This window comes from Lagenorhynchus albirostris, chromosome 12 (assembly GCF_949774975.1).
Source record: "Lagenorhynchus albirostris chromosome 12, mLagAlb1.1, whole genome shotgun sequence".
Classification (NCBI taxonomy): domain Eukaryota; kingdom Metazoa; phylum Chordata; class Mammalia; order Artiodactyla; family Delphinidae; genus Lagenorhynchus; species Lagenorhynchus albirostris.
In genome coordinates this window covers 32,488,151-32,504,816 of record NC_083106.1, presented here as the reverse complement: position 1 = coordinate 32,504,816, position 16,666 = coordinate 32,488,151, and the positions used below count along the sequence as shown (strand labels likewise).

Below are 16,666 nucleotides of genomic sequence, written 5' to 3'. Positions count from 1 at the left end.
AATATCTTTCAAAACTCAATAAGAACAAAAAACCCAGTTAAAACTTGGACAAAAAATTTGAACGCTTAGCCAAAGAATAAATAAATAAGCACAGGAAAAGATGCTCAACATTATTAGTCACGAGGAAAATGCAAATTAAAACCAAATGATGTACACACCTATTAGAATGTCTAAAATTTTAAAAGACTGACTATATCAAGTAGTGACAAGGATGTAGGCAAACGTAACTGTCATACACTGCTGGTGAGAATTTAAAATAGTACAAATAATTTAGAAAACATGTTGATAGTTTCTAAAAAATGTAAACATACATCTGCCAGATAATCTAGCCACTCCACTTAGAGGTTTCCACTCCAAGAGAAATCAGCATATGTTCATACAAAGATGTGTACACAAATGTTCATAGCAACTCTATTTAGAATAGCCAAAGCTGGAAATAATCCAAATGTCCATCAAGAGATGAATGAATAAATAGGTTGGGGCATATCCATGTAAATAAAAAAGGGATCACATGTTGATACACACACAACATGGATAAACATCAAAATAATTACACTGAATGAAAGAAGCCAGACAAAAAGAAGAGTACATACCGGATGATTCTATTTGTATAAAATTCTATAAAATGCAAACTAATAGTGATGGAAAGCAGGTCAGTGTTTGTGTGGAGATGGGGGAAGACAAGGAGGGGTGGAAGGGAGGGATTGAAAAGAAATGATGGGTATGTTCTCTACCTTGATTGGCAGTTTCATGGGTGTATAAATGTCAAAACTTATCAAATTGTAAATTTTAAATATGTGAAGTTTTTTTATACCTCAACAAAACTGCTGAAGAGTGTAAGAAAGTAGAAAAAAATAAATATTGCCCATCGCTGCTCCTAATCCCTCCACAATTTCCACGGCTCCGACTTTAGCCTCTTTACATGTTGTCTGGCCCTTCTCTTCTCTCTTACCTCATTTCTTTAATTTTCTCATGGACAGCAAGTCAACTCTCTCTCCCTCCTTTACTCCCATGCCTCACTTTGCATATCCAAGATTAGCTCTAAGATGTTGGTTGTTAGACACTCACCAGATTATGTTCTTGTGGAGAGGAATTCACACGTTAAGGCTATGGGGAAAGCTTGCTTTGTCTGGTTTCATCTTGTACTGTGAATGACCTGTGTTATCCTGATGGTTCAGGATCATCATTATCAACAATAGTTATTTTACTACAATAATATTGGCATCTACTGAAACCTATTTCATCCTTATCGATTTGGATTTCTGAGATTTAAAAACTCTTCTCTCTAGTTGTTGGTTTTCTCTTTCCTCATTGTCAGACAGATTGTCAGCTGTCACTTCGGCTGTTTTCATGTGCCTATTTAGAGAATCTTCATCCTTCTTTCTTTGTAATTTCCTTTCTCTAATCTGTTTTGATTCAGGAAACCTATAACCAAGGGAGTAAGAACAGCATATAAATTTGGAACAAATATAGAACCTGAGTGGGTAATGGAGGCTTATTTTTTTTTTGAGTAAGGTACATTGGATTTGTGCCATTTATATTGACACTCTTCCTTTTTTTTCAAAATAAATTACACTTATGTGGTGTCACTGTACCTAATTTCTCACAGGAAACTGCAGGACTAAGAATTTATGTGTTCTCAGTTGAAGAGAGTGTCCATTTCCCATAGAATAATTTGTCAGGGTTGTCACACAGCTCTTTTTGCATGTGCTAGAAATAAATGCACAATGTCTCTTTTTGTTTATGTAGATGTTTCCTATATGTCCCTTTGTAGATGTCATAGTATTATATAATCAATCTGTTCTATGAACAATAGATTATTTAAAACTGTTGGAATAACACCTTAAAATAAATTTTGCCACTACAGTAGCAAGTTCTGTAATCTCTCCTAGTTTAATGTTTAAATCATATGACTGATAAAAAATGTTATTAAGGCACTGGAGATGTATTTGAAGAATATTATGTCTGGGCTAACCTGAGTTCAGATCTATAACTTCAACAGTAAGTTATTTAGCATTCTCTAGCTCGTCTTGCACCCTGAAATACTCTTCCAATTTAAAATTTACAGGTAAGATCCTATTTGATTTATCTTTTGGTATTAACGTACTATGTAATGATTCTTGAAGAGCAAACACTATTAAAATGGATAGCTAAACGTTCAATTTAAATGATCGTTTTCCCATATCACTCTATTATCTTTGTGTCACCTCTTATAGTCCAAGGTTCAACAAATCCATCTTTGCTAGGAGATGACTGTGGCTCAGAGATTTTCATTTAGAAGATTTTGTTTTGCCCTAGTACTCTGAGATGCATTTCAAAACAGAAGCAGTGTTCTTCCTCATTTCAACACCTAGGGGACAGAAAATGCTCCCCGACTTACCCCACAACTTGAATGAAATGTGCTTAGGGATAAAGTCAAGGATGTGCTTAGTTCTTAATTTGCTTGAGCATTCGACAGCACTTGATAGTACTGACCAGTTTTGACCTTGCAACATAGCAAGTCATCATACTCTGAGCCACTTCTGTATCTCTTGATTTCCATAATATCATGCTTTCCTAGGTTCTCTTTGTCCTTTCTGGAATCTCAATCACCTTGCCAGCCCAGCTTTCTGTACCTGCCTTTAAATGTTGGGATTCCTAAGGGTTCTATTCTAGGCTTTCTTCTCATCTCCCAATAAACAGTCTCCTGACTTTAATCACAAATCTGTGCTGATAATTTATTATTCTGCATATGTAGCCCGGAATGCTTTCCTGAAGGTAAACTCTGTGTACCAATTGCCTGCTAGATATCTCTACTCCACAATTCTTTTGTTTTAGATATGTGACACTTCTTTTTCTGTCCACAGGCAACAGGTCCTCAGGGTTCATTACAGGAAGGTGCCAAAGGCTCTCTTCAGAAAAGCTTCGGGTTTCTTAATGAAGCCAAGAAGTTAGCAAATGATGTAAAAGGTTAGTGTGACCACTTTTTATTATTATTTTAAGTTTAATTGTAGTTGTAATTGGTAGGATATTTTATCACATTATTGGAAAAGTGTAATTGTTGCAGCATAATTTTTATGATTGTTTTTACTATCTAGATTTAGTGCAAGTAAACTCTCTCATCAGTTTTACAGTATTTTGCCTTCACACCTCATTTTGCACTGGGCAATACTTCATAATTTTTAAACCTAATTTCTATAGCATCATTTCATCTGTATACAGAGTATAGGAACTTTTAATGTATGATAAATTTTAAAGAGCACCAAACCCCACCTTTTTTTTTTTGACTTTAGAAATCATAGTCACAAAGGAATCAATCAGGCAGATGTAATATAAATATCCTTGTGAAACTTTCGATTTAGTGGGGCACGTCTCGAAAAGTTTTCACCTTTTAAATACACTTTTAGGTATTTTATTCCTAATTCAAGGATCAAAGTGCATAATATAGCTACCCTGATATATTATGGGGTTTGCATTAAAAATGTATTATTCAATACAGCCACACTCTAGATAAGCTATTACATTTTTATTTCATTCAAATATCTCCTGTTCTCATTTAATTGCCTCCTGTTTCTATCTTGAGTCTCACTCACCCTTTTCTGTCTTGCATCCAGCTCTGCAACCTTACTGAAACATTCATGTCCTCTGAAAACATGCTACCATTTCAAGCCTCCACATTCCACAGTGTTCATTCTTCTCTTTGGAACTTCTCACCATCCTTCTTTCTTTTTCATCCAACTGCCTTCTACCAGACCTTCAAGATTTAGCTCAGATGTCATCTTCTCTGGGAAACCTAGCACCCCATCTGAATTACATGCCTCTTCTCTGTGCCTCCCTTTCTCATAGACTTATCAAATCACTGCAGCCATGGACTTGGCTTCCATCTTCTTGAGGACAGTCACAGGGTCTTCTTTTTAACTTTGTATTTCTAGTGTATAGTATCACAATGACTATCTCAAATCAGGAAATAAGCATATTTTTTAAATAAAAGAATGGTGTTGGTCTTTACTAACCTTAGAAAGAAGAGAGCTTTTATCATCATTTATACTTGTCATGCTTTAAACGAAGAGTCTCCAATAGAGGCTGGTATGGAATTACACATTCTTTCTCCATTATAGATGGCACTCTGATAGTAAATGCTTTGGATTACGTATCACAGGTGAAATACAACCCCTTATATATATATATAAAATCCTATGCAGGAGATTGCACTTATTACAACCTGAACAGTAACTATAGAGTCAACCCTATTTTTCTTTTGGGCAAGTTGAGTTGATCTCATTACTTTGCCATCACTCCTTCGTCTCCAGTGTCCTTGGCCGGAGCTGGGATCAGGGTGAGGTGAGAGAGGTTGAGCCATGCAAGTGCAGAGTTAGATCCTGTTTTTATTTTAAATGTTAATATTTGCTCATCATTGATCTTTTTTGATTTTTTAAAAAATACTGCATTAAAACATTTTTACCTTGATCACTGAATTTTTTGGTGCCCCTTTGAATTTCACACCTGGGGGGAGTGCCTGAGTCACCTCACCCTACTTCCAGCCCTGCCCTTGCCTCTCTTTCCCCACAAATACTGGTGTTATAAAAATGAAAAAAGAATCCGATTTTTAAGAAGTTTTTTCCAAGGGAGAAAGAAATCTAAGGACAGGCATGGTAGAAGGGGTTAGGTGACAAAATATTCATTAGTTTAAATGTCTTTTTTTGTACTTCAGGTAGTACATTATTTAAAGTAATGAAAACCCACAAACTACTCAAGTAATAATTCCTCCAGAAATCCAAGCCAAGGCTCTGACGGAGACAGGAATGTTTTCTTGCTACATTATGACATTCCCCTGATTTGTGGCCAATTACACAAGTTATAAAATGGCTGTTAATCAGGGAAATGCCATATATTACCACCAGGAACTGCTGAAACAGGCCCTACAGAGCAAAATACTTTGCAGCAGCTATTAAAAATAGAGATTTAGTCATTTCTCTCTCTATGGTGCCTGGACTTAGAAGGAATAAAAGTGGTGAGGCCAGTACACACTCCATATTTCTAAGTTGTTCCTTGGTTCGATTCAGTACAATCCAGTTAGCTCATGAGCTTTAGTCATGAATGACTTAGAGCTTCTCCCTGCCATTTTTGTGCTGTCCGTGCCTTGAGGGAACCTGAACTTTCCAGGAGCAATTTGTTTTGCTTTTTAATTTTTGAATGTACATTTGTTAAAAGTAAATTCGCCTTTCTGTGCATTTGAGACTTGAAGCCATTCTACATTGAATTGATTGAACGTCCATGGAGATAAAAATTGTTTTGTTGATGGATATGGGGCTTGGTACAAATTGATGATTGAAAGAGTTAGAAGATAAATTAATGCCACTGGGTGAATTAATACTACTTTGTAGATTGACAAAAGATTTTTGTCAATAAAAGGGCTAGTTGAGGTTCTCATGGAATGTGTACAGGGCAAGGAATGAAGCTGAGGATGGTTCATTAGAAGTCTGAAAATACTAAGATTCTATAATTATATACCTTATATAGAGTAACTTTTAAACTTTATTTTACTTCTTAATTTATCCCTACTTTTCATCTTTGCCCAAAATAAGTGAAATTATTTAATTACTTATGAACAAATAGATAACATTTCTATAAAATGGACGACACGCATATGGAATAAAAAGATCTATTTCCAAGCCCAAGAATATGGAGTCAGTGAATTGTATGACATGTGATGCTGTCCAAACTACAGAGCAGTGCCAGAATTATTCCAAACATTTACTTTAATCAAATTAATCCATACTTTTCTTCTGTACTATGATCCTCCAGACACTGAGTCATGAAGTCCAGACAAGTGTATCAGAATGGTTCTGCGATCATGAATATAATAACACTTGCAATTACTAACCTGTTAAGAATCTATGTTATTATCTCAGATTAGAAAAAAGAGAATAAACAGGAATATTGCAGTGATGTTAAGCCAAAGTATGACTCAGGAGTTAAACATTGTGGGACACTGGTCTTCTCAGTCTGCTGGCTTTCCAAATAAAGTCGCTATTCCTTGCCCCCCAAAAAAGTAAATAAAGCATTTTTATATTATTAAAAATATACTCTTTTTGGGAATTCCCTGGGATCCAGTGGTTAGGGCTTCATGCTTTCAGCACTGAGGGTGCAGGTTCAATCCCTGGTTGGGGAACTATATCCCAGAAGCCGTGTGGCACAGCCAAAAATATACATATATACTCCTTTTGAATTTGCATACTACCGTTTGCCAGAGTCAGCCTTCCCATAGGTAGGCATACGAAAAAGAAACAAAATCCATTCCACTGACAAAGAATAATTTTGGACTAAATGGACAAAACCAAGCCTGGATCCCCTAGCCTACTGTAGTCTGAAGAACAAAGCAATCTTTTCCTGTAGATATTGCTGATCCCTCATACAGAGTTTTTGTTCCTCCTTAGCCTTGTGAATAGAGGAAATTGAGAAATTAAAACCAAGTTGGGCTTGGTTTAGGAGTTAAAAGGAAAAGGGGCAAAATAGTGGCCAAACATAGAAGGGCAGGAACTATTAGAACCAGAGAGAGTACTTGTCTTACTTAAAGTTGTTTAAAGTCCATTTCTTCTAGAATATCTTGCTGGCCAAAACAAAACGAGCCTGCAAGCCCACAGTCAGGCTTTAGAGCTTGCCCTAAAGGAACCACACGGAGTTTTCGATATCTGGTCATTTTGATTTCTCATTCCACTGGCTGAAGAGAGGACTCCCTCTATCCTGATATCTTAAGTCTTTGGAGATCTTGCCACCAGGCAAATTCCCCTTCCTCCTCTCCTTGGGCTTCTACTACAACCCTGTAGTGTGGAGGAAGAGCCTGTGCAGTTAGTTGCAGCTAACAGCTGTTGAGGACCTAGAAAGCACGGTGCCCATGCTGAACAAGAGCTGACTTGGAACTTTTAGATCAGGACAAAGTTTATCGGTAATATGCCTTCCTATAAACGCAGGCTCCATTAAGTGATCTTAGAAGTTCCCATACACAGTCACTGGTGCATGTCTGGACAAAAGAGGCAATCAGAGATAGGACACTTTGCAAACTTGTGACAGCAACTGGGGAAAGGGAAGCATAGGAATAATGTCATGAAAGAAGGCTAGGTGTACCCCAAAGTGGAAAGACTGGGTGTAGCAACCTCATCAAATCAATTAACAGAATGCTAGGGACAGGAATAGGGCTCTGAATTTCACCCAGCTTTCTTCCTTACACAGCTGCTCTTCCTTCTGCACAGATGTTGGAATCCTGTACTCAGTCATGGGGTTGACCTAGGGGCAGGTTCTTAGAAATCTCAATATTAAGAAGACAAAGGACTATATAAGTGGATGAAAAATTATAGTAAAGTAACTTGAGGGAAATTGTACCTCTTATGTTCTTAAAATATCCAAAGGTAAAAACATAATGCAGGGGCTTCCCTGGTGGCGCAGTGGTTGAGAGTCTGCCTGCCGATGCAGGGGACACGGGCTCGTGCCCCGGTCCGGGAAGATCCCACATGCCGCGGAGCGGCTGGGCCCGTGAGCCATGGCCGCCGAGCCTGTGCGTCCGGAGCCTGTGCTCCGCAACGGGAGAGGCCACAACAGTGAGAGGCCCGCGTACCGCAAACAAAACAAAACAAAACAAAACATAATGTAATAAAATTAATAAATTGTACAGAGCAATCACATATTATATAATTTAGTACGGTTGGCCCCCTTTGATATTTAAAGCAAAATCACTTAAGTCGAAGAAATACTAACAGATTGAATAAACTTCATAAATATAGTGGAGCCAACAATTTAACAAGTTAGTCAGGCTTCAAAGCTGATGCTTTTAACCACTGCTGGGCAAAAACTGGGTTTTTGCCATGGTGCAGAGGTGACACATTAAAACTCATGGCCCTAACAAATATTTGATAAAGAATGAGTGAATGGAAGAGAGTAGCAGGAATCTCTCATTACCAGAAAGGTCAAAATCAAGGTTTCCACCTGACTTCATAGAGATCCCTTACCTATTCCAAACTTTCTGCTTCGGAACTGCAGATAGAAGCACTGCAGAGATTAACCTGTTCTCTAATTCAGAAGGAGCCTCTAGAACAAAAGATGAAACAGGTTTGTAGCCTTGTAAAATTTTTTTACAAAGAAATCTTAAAGAGAGGATATTTCTCCATTTTTTGCTAAAGGAGCAAAGTCAGAAGTGATATTGAGTACAAGAAGTAGCTCATAAGACAAATGTCACGGTAATGAAAATTGTGCTTGCAAAATGTTATCTATATGGTAATTTTGCAGTAGATTCCATTTAACTAGATCCCTTCAAAATTAAAAACATTTCTACAAACTTCACCCTTGTGAATGAGGGAATTCTCTCAAGGTATTTATTTGTGCTTTGTTCATATTAATAAAAAATAAAAAATTGCATTTGAGGAACTTAATTAGATGAGTGTCAACAGTCAAAATAGAACATTCCCATTAAAATCTATAAAAATCATTCTTATATTTAGTTGAAAATGAGAGCTATATACATATATTAAAAAACATAATAGAAAAATTAACAGCTTTAGTTTCTGGATAATGCGGTTTAAACAAAGAAGAAAGCAAATCGTAAATAATATTATTGAAAACTGGCAAACGTACCAGGGCAATTATCAGACCAATGTAAATTATCAAACCAACATGAATTATTTGTTACTATTTAGTAACTGCCCGTGATAAATCCAGTACTTTCTCATACATCCTTCCATTGATTTCTCATATCAGTCATATGAAGGAAGTTGTTATCTTCATTTTACACATGTAAAAAGGGATAGAAATGACATTTGAACCCACAGCTTCCAGCTCCAAGTCCTGTAATAATTTCATTGCACCACACTACTTTCTCGAATGGCTAGAATTTGTAAAAGAATGCATTATTAATGATCAAAGAAATACTTGTACTAGCTTTTTAAATTTATTTTTAAATTTTTATTGAAATATAGTTGATTTACAATGTTGTGTTAGTTTCTGCTGTATAACTGATTTACTTGTAATAGCTTTATTTTGAGATATTACATAGCATAGTTCAGTGTTAGCAGTTCCAAGTAAACTAAACTCTAATATATTTAGCACAGTACAAGGAATGAGGTCAACATAAGTAAATGCATATTATTAATGGAAGTAACATACAACTCTGTCTAGTGATTTTCATTCTGAATATGTCTACCTGGTTCAATGTCAATGGTTATGCGACAAAGGGGAATGATATTGTCAGGCATGTTCACAGTCTACCCTGGCTGTTCTGCTTCTTTCCCTCACTTTATGAGCTCTGTCTCTGACGAACCCATTCCTGTACACTTGTCTTCTGATGTGGGAGGAGAGGATGAGAAAGGGAGAGCCAAAGCTGGAGCGTGTGTGTAACCTTTGAGGTTAGTTGGGTGTGATATCTAGAGAGAAGATAAATGACTTGGCTACAGCTAATGGGTATGAATACTGAAGAAATAAGGAGCGGAAAATGCACTGTGATTATAATTTGGATCCTTTTCTTGTTCTCCAAAAATTACAAGTAAAGAATTGGGTTGGATATTTTTTAACTACCAATAATTCTGTTTCTTTGGCCATGTTACCATTCTAACTGGACCACATGCGTTCTTCCTTACATTTTGATTATAGATACCTCTGCCTCATATATCTTTGCATTTAAAGCCAGCCTTGGAGTGCTTATTTTCTAGGTTTTCATGGCTAACATTTTGTAAGTTTTCCATTTTAAAATCTGTAATTCTTTTCTGCATACAACTTCTATTCATCTAAACAATTAGACTGACAAAGCTATAAAGTGTTTAGACTTGGTTTGAGAAATTCCAAAAAGTACTTCAGAAAAAAATGACCAGAGTGTAAGAAAGGATAAATTAACAAGAAAATAGAGTCAAATAGCTGAAACAAAAAAATCAGAACAGGCTCAGAATATTCACATCTTGACTTTCTAGTACAGAAAAAGAGGAACAAAATCACTGCTTTGAAACTTGAGGGACGGCAGTAACAATGTTCTTCAGATCAGTCGTTCTTCTGAATAATTGGCCTGATTATTCTGCCAGTATTTGCATTCAGAATTCATAAAATAGTGTAAACCAAGTGATACCCTTTAAATTAATGATTTTTGCAACTGTACATGTATATCTTGCTTGCCAGAACATTTTAAATATTTCATTATTTAAAAAGTCAAATACAATCAAGAAACTAAGAAATGAAATTTGTACCGTTCTATTTCCTTAATTGATGAAGACTTCTAAATTAATATCAAAAGAGCAGACTTTAACTATTCTTAGGGGATTCATATAGCTATCACAGTCATAATCATGCTGTCTTTATTTCAGAAAGTATTCTTTCCATAACCTAGTCAAAGATTTTACTTTAGTGCAGTGAAAGTAACAGAAGTATTAAAAGAAAAGTGAATTGTGATTGACAGAGGAGAAAATCTAATTACTTGGAAAGTATATTTTGAAGGACTAGAATTGAAAATAATAATATCTTAGTGACTGAAATGGACATATTGATATTTTAGAGCCACATTTTGCTGGAATACTTTATGCTTTGTTTTTCAGTGATGTTAGGCCTTTGGCTTGGAACCTAAAAGCAGATGCCTGAAACAATATTATGTACTTATATTACTGTAGTATAACAGTGGTGTAATTCGTCCGCCTATAAAACCCTGATATGAAATGGAGTGGATCATTAATTAATATGTTCAGTACTCTTTTTCACACCCAGTACACTGACAGTTAAGAATCCTCCATCTATATTCCCTTCCCTTTGCTATTCTTCCCAGATGAAGGCCAATAAAGGCAAGCATTGTTCCCTAAGTTGCCAGTGGCTTGTTTGGTTCCTGAAAGAAGCCAGATGCACTACCTCTACAAGGGTGGACACACAATCAAATCAACACTGTTCTGGCTCTGTTCTGTGAGATGTAGTCTCTCCTGGTCTGCCCACTCTGGGTACCAGGAAAGTGACTAAAACAACAGTCTCGGTGTTGGCAAATAACGGTCCTCCCCAGTCCAAGTTGCTTATTTATTTTACTGTTTTAGATAAAAAAGCAAAAATATTTGCACAGAGAAAACGATTTAACCAGCACAAACAGGTATAAAATGAAAGATTTTAGTACACTGTCGCTCACACCATCATTAACTGCCTTACTTGTTCCATTCCTAGTTTTTATCTGCTATAAAATACATTATATACAGACTAACTTAAAATTCAGACATGTTAAAAATTAGTGGAGAGAAGCTGGAAAATTTACAGTAGTAATATTACATTAGTAATAGTAAATAATATATTTTAATTTTAAAGTAAGCATGCTAAAGTAGCAAGAAAAGACCTATATAAAGCCTGCTTGAAGTAGTTTATAAAATATTATTTTCTCTATAAAAAATTGGAAATGTGCTAGAAGCTATTTATTCATTCTTTTGATTTTTGTTTTTTTCAAATAAATGTTAATAAGTGATGTTTAGTAAAGTTGGGAGATTCTGCTTAACAATCATATCTATTTGAGATTTTTAAAAGCTAATTCAGTGATTCATTTTGGTAATAAAATTTTTAAAATAATGACATAATGGAAGTGATGTCAAGAGGGCATCATTATAAATGCAATAAAAGACCAAATCTGTCAAAGTTTTTTCTCCATAGAAAACCATCAAATTAAGTCAAATAAAGATCAGATACCAAGAAGAAAATGTAATTGTTGAACATGTTGAAGTGTCAAATGGTCATTTAAACACATATTTTATATTCTGGTCTGAAATATATTTTTGGACAGATGCCAATAAAGTAAATCAATTTCTTGCTTTTAACTAAATTTTTATTAAAATAACCTGAAATTTTATATCCATGTATCAGTTCAGAGATGATTAAAATTGTTTCATCCTTTTTTGTTTTCTGTTCACAGAAAATGATGAACATCTGAATGGCTTGACAACCAGATTAGACAATGCCAATGTCAGAAACAGGGATCTCCTGAGAGCTCTGAATGACACTTTGGAAAAGTTATCAGCCATTCCAAATGGTAAGCATTCAGGACACTGCAAACCGTGCCAGTGGATATGAACTCTTAAAGGATGTTCTAACTTATGCCTTTTTTTCCTAACACTACATTTGTACCATTGTCAGGCTATTCAATAACAGTTTTCTTACTTATGAATTCTTCTTTGTGAGAATGAGAAACTAAATCGTACTTTACACTGTGATATTTATCATTTGTTACCCTAGCTGACATTCGTTGGAATAAATTACAAAAAGGAAAATATAGACATCTCATTATTGTATTGTCCTTCCATGTTTTGACCCAGGAAATCTTATATTGGTGGGAAAAATAAAATCATACAAACACTATTCTCTACAATGTTGATGTACACAATTGCAGCTTATTACAGTACCTACAGTAATAGGTAGAGCCAACTGCCTTTCAGCATATCTTTATTGGCAAAGTTCTGTTACTTAAATGTTTTAGCTTTCAAAAACATTGACATTAAGAATTGAACCATGTCTGTAATATCTTTCTACCTATTACACGTACTTGGAGTTAATGTTTCGTATTAGTTCCTGAAAGCACTATTCTTTTAGGGATACTATTTTTATATTTTAGTAGCATGATATAACAATAACAAGGGTTGCTAACATTTTTTGAGTGCTTATTCAATATGCTTATGTTAAGTGTATGTAATCCTCATACTAATCCTACAAGGTAAATAGCATTGTTATCTCCAGTTTATAGGGGACAAACTTAGGGATACTAAGGGCCATTGTTAAAAGAGGCATATATGATTTGAACCTCGCAGTTTAACTTCAGAGGCTGTGGTCTTAACCACTAATCTACAACATACTATTAGGCACATATATATGTTTTTTATACAAATTATGGTGAAAGAAACACATACATCTACAGAAAACAGGAAATATTAAAACCTTAATGATTTTTACTTTTTTAACATTAAAAATCCTAAGTAACTTTCCCAATTTTCATGTCACCTCTTCAGTAGTAAAGATGTACATAGAAAATTTCCAATGCTGAAAACAAATAAAAATACACAAACACAAGGTCTAATATATCTGAAAAAGTATCTTTATACTAAAATTGAAACACATTCATTCCCTCCCCATCCCGCCTCAGAAATGCAGATTAAACCTACTTTTGATGAAGCTGTTTGATTCATGTGGATAAACTTCTCTCTTTAATATGTTCAGCAGCAAATCACAATATACCCTTACACAATGAACATTTAGAACAATCATGTTGCTATTTTAAGAGCTAATCAGGTATTCATAGCAAAGGTCCCTGAGAAAATTCAATTTAGCTAAAAATGTACTTCATTTGCTATGACTGAATGAGACAAAGTTCAGCCTTTCCCTCTGTGCCTGTGTCCCTGAGGTCAGCCAGCCACAGCCTCTCTTTGACAAGCATGGATTAAGCCAATAACTCCAGACCCTTTGTTTCTCATACCATCTTCTGCTGACAGACACAGCCGCTAAACTGCAAGCTGTTAAGGACAAAGCAAGACAAGCCAACGACACAGCTAAAGATGTACTGACACAGATTAAAGATCTCCACCAGAATCTTGATGGCCTGAAGAAAAATTACAATCAACTGGCAGACAGCGTAGCCAAAACAAATGCTGTGGTAAAAGATCCTTCAAAGAACAGTAAGATGTGCTTTTTCACTTTGATTATGTCATTTATTTCTTCACACTATAAAAGTATCCTAGACTCATAACTGTTAGAGCAGGAAGGGACCCTCATAGTGGTGTAGTCTGCCCTCCTCCCTTCATAGACTGGGCTCAGGAATTGAGTGCGTGCAGCTCCAGACACAGAATCCAAGACTCCCAGCTCTGCACTAGAGCTTATCTTATTCAAATTTCGTCCAATTGAGAGGAAATTAGGAATTCTCAAATCTACATGATATTTGGTATAGCGATGCCAAATATTTTAAAATCCTTTAGTGTAATTGAAAGTAGTTATACTTGGGAAATTATATCCTCGGAGTTGGTGAAATTCCATAGAACCTAGAGGTCAAGGAGCAGTCTTATTAGCAATCCTGTTAGAACAGGATATTAAATGGGATCAATTTGAAATGCATTCAAATTGGAAAATATTATTATTTTATTACTTAGATTCTGGTTAGTTAACATTATCAGGAAATTAAAATTTTTATCTAGTTTATCAAGAAGAATATTTCTTTACATCTTTTGTATATTGCATTAAACTATATTGAGTTAACAAGGATTTACAAGAAAATGTGGGAGAACTAAATATAATTTATTAATTATACTCAATAAACGTTATGATTTCTAATATTTTTTATTCTTTCAAGTGATAAAATGTTATCTTAGTATGTGATTTCACCAAAGGAGATGCTTGATTCTTTGTACTTGTCAGTCTCAAGAGATTAGCCCGCTTTATATAGCACCAATATATTTATTGGGAATTAAAACATTTGTAGAGTGTAATAACAAAAACACAGTTATTGGCGTTATACACTGTATAATCCAGATGCTGTTCGACGGGGGAGTGGAGCCTGATTTTTCATCACCTTTGCCTCACATCAAAGGCTAATGATGCTATGAAATAATAGATACAACTAGCATGACTCCTTCCTGAGCAAGGAAGAGTACAAACACAGCTGACATGCACTTCAGAGCTAGGGAGAAGGATTTCACTCCTCACTTCTTCAGGGAAGAAAAAGAAGAGATATATAGTTTTAAATTTATTTCTTATGTAAGCCCAGAGTTAGCTTACCCCTGTAGTTCAAAGATACCATCTGAATAACTGGTTCAGAGTCATGCCAAATCACAATATTTCCCCCCAAGAAATGAATGAAAATAAGTTTTAAAGTAAATGTCACTCTCTCTTTTATTCTGTAAGTTAAGGTATCATTTCATTCATTTTCAGATTGATTCTCAGCTGAGAGTGGCCTTTTTATAATATTTATCTCACTTTTATGATTCTATCATCTATCAAAAGAAATAGTTAATATCTATAAACACTAATTAAACTGGGTCTGTTTCTATCTTATTAGAACATTATAATAAAGCTCCCTTTAATATGAACAATGGCTGCTAAATGCGTTTTTGTGGACTTTTACTTGATAACGCTAGTTTGACTTAAAATGGGGTGAATTTGTAATTAGCACCTGTTGTGAAAAGTTCTATTTTTTTGATAATCACTACTTTATAATACCGATTAAAAATATTTTCTCATGAATTTTCTATTTTTCTGTTTTCCATATGAAATTACCTGAAGAAATCAGTATGTATACGTTTACTTGCATACCTTTTAGTAATTTTTATGCTTGGTTGCCTATTGCAAAAAGCTTCAGCTTTGCATGTTTCCATGTTTTAGTATTGCTTTACCCATCAGATAGCTATTCTTTCCAGTGTCACAGTATTAATGCTGGATTAATAAAGGAATCTTTCCTTACAAAAAGTTAGTATGTGAATATATTTGACATAAATATTTTAATTGTGTGTTTGAAAAGTTAGTGAAATATCTGTTATCCATATAAAAGTAGAAAATTGAATTCTCCCACAGATTCAGCTAAATTATGATGCTTCTGATAACATATATGCAGCCACTGAAGTCCAAATGACTTCCTTCTAGCAGGATTAAAATAGATTAAAATCTACATTGCTGTTGTTGCTGTCCCCCCCTGAAGCTCACTCCTCCCCTTACAAGTAATTATTCTCAACTTCAAGAGCATTATATTTGGAGACGCATAAAACAGAATTAATAAAATCAGATCTTAACAAGTGAGCAATCACTGGGATATAAAAATATTCTGTCTTAAACAATTTCATAGTTTAAATTCCAAGTCTAAAATAAAACTGAAAAATAGAAAATAGTAATAATAAAATCCAGCATATCAAAACCTCAGAAATACGATGAAGGCGGTCCTCAGTGGAAAATGAATGCAATGACATTACTAAAAAGCATTGAAATAAACAATTTAGGCAATCAACTCTATAAGTCAGACAAAATGCAATTAACTAAAAGAAAGAAGATAAAAAAGAGTTAATGAATTAGAAGACAGAAAATAATAGATGTGATAAATTCAAGGGGTATATCTTTAGGAATATAAAGATAAAAAATTTTAGATGCCTGACAGGCTTAATAAAGAAAAATAAAGCACAAATAGGCAAAGTTCTGAAGGAGATATAACAAGATAAGGGAAGAAATTTAGCAGGTAAGAGAAGACTTAGCAAAACTCTAGGCTAATAAATTGTAAAGCCTAAAAGAGATAGATAATTCTCTAGTAAAATATTGTTATTAAAATCTGTCTTCAGCAATGATTTTAAAATCCACACAAATAATTATGGAAGAAAGTGAGAAGTTTTCAAAAACTACTGCACAAGAGAGCATCAGACTCAATATCACAGGTTATTTATTTTTAAAACCTCAAGAAGATAATTTCCATATGACTTCGACTGCTACAGAAGATAGAGGGGGAAAAAAAGTAGGGGATGGGGGGACCTCCAGGTTCCATTTTGAAACATTTGATAAAAGCTTCTGGGAGCTTTAGAAGAAAAGGATCCATTACTTGTCTAAGTAGTCCCTGCATAGCCCTTTTTTCATTCTCATGAATCTAAATCTAAATCACTTTTTCTCACTTCTAGAATAACTTTTAGAATATCAGAGTAATATTGGGGAATATTAAAGGAAGGGAGAAAATGGATAAATGGTT

The 16,666-nt window shown here is 34.8% G+C and overlaps 1 protein-coding gene across 1 annotated transcript in view; it reads left to right on the top strand.

Annotated features, from left to right (window-relative positions):
* The window catches only part of LAMA2 (laminin subunit alpha 2), a 605,756-nt gene that overhangs the window by 516,009 nt on the left and 73,081 nt on the right, over positions 1–16,666 (top strand). Inside the window, exons 41-44 of the mRNA XM_060167667.1 lie at positions 2,847–2,949; positions 11,882–11,998; positions 13,449–13,631; positions 15,229–15,234. Of these exons, the coding sequence (XP_060023650.1) occupies positions 2,847–2,949; positions 11,882–11,998; positions 13,449–13,631; positions 15,229–15,234 (409 nt within the window). The remainder of the gene's footprint in view (positions 1–2,846; positions 2,950–11,881; positions 11,999–13,448; positions 13,632–15,228; positions 15,235–16,666) is intronic.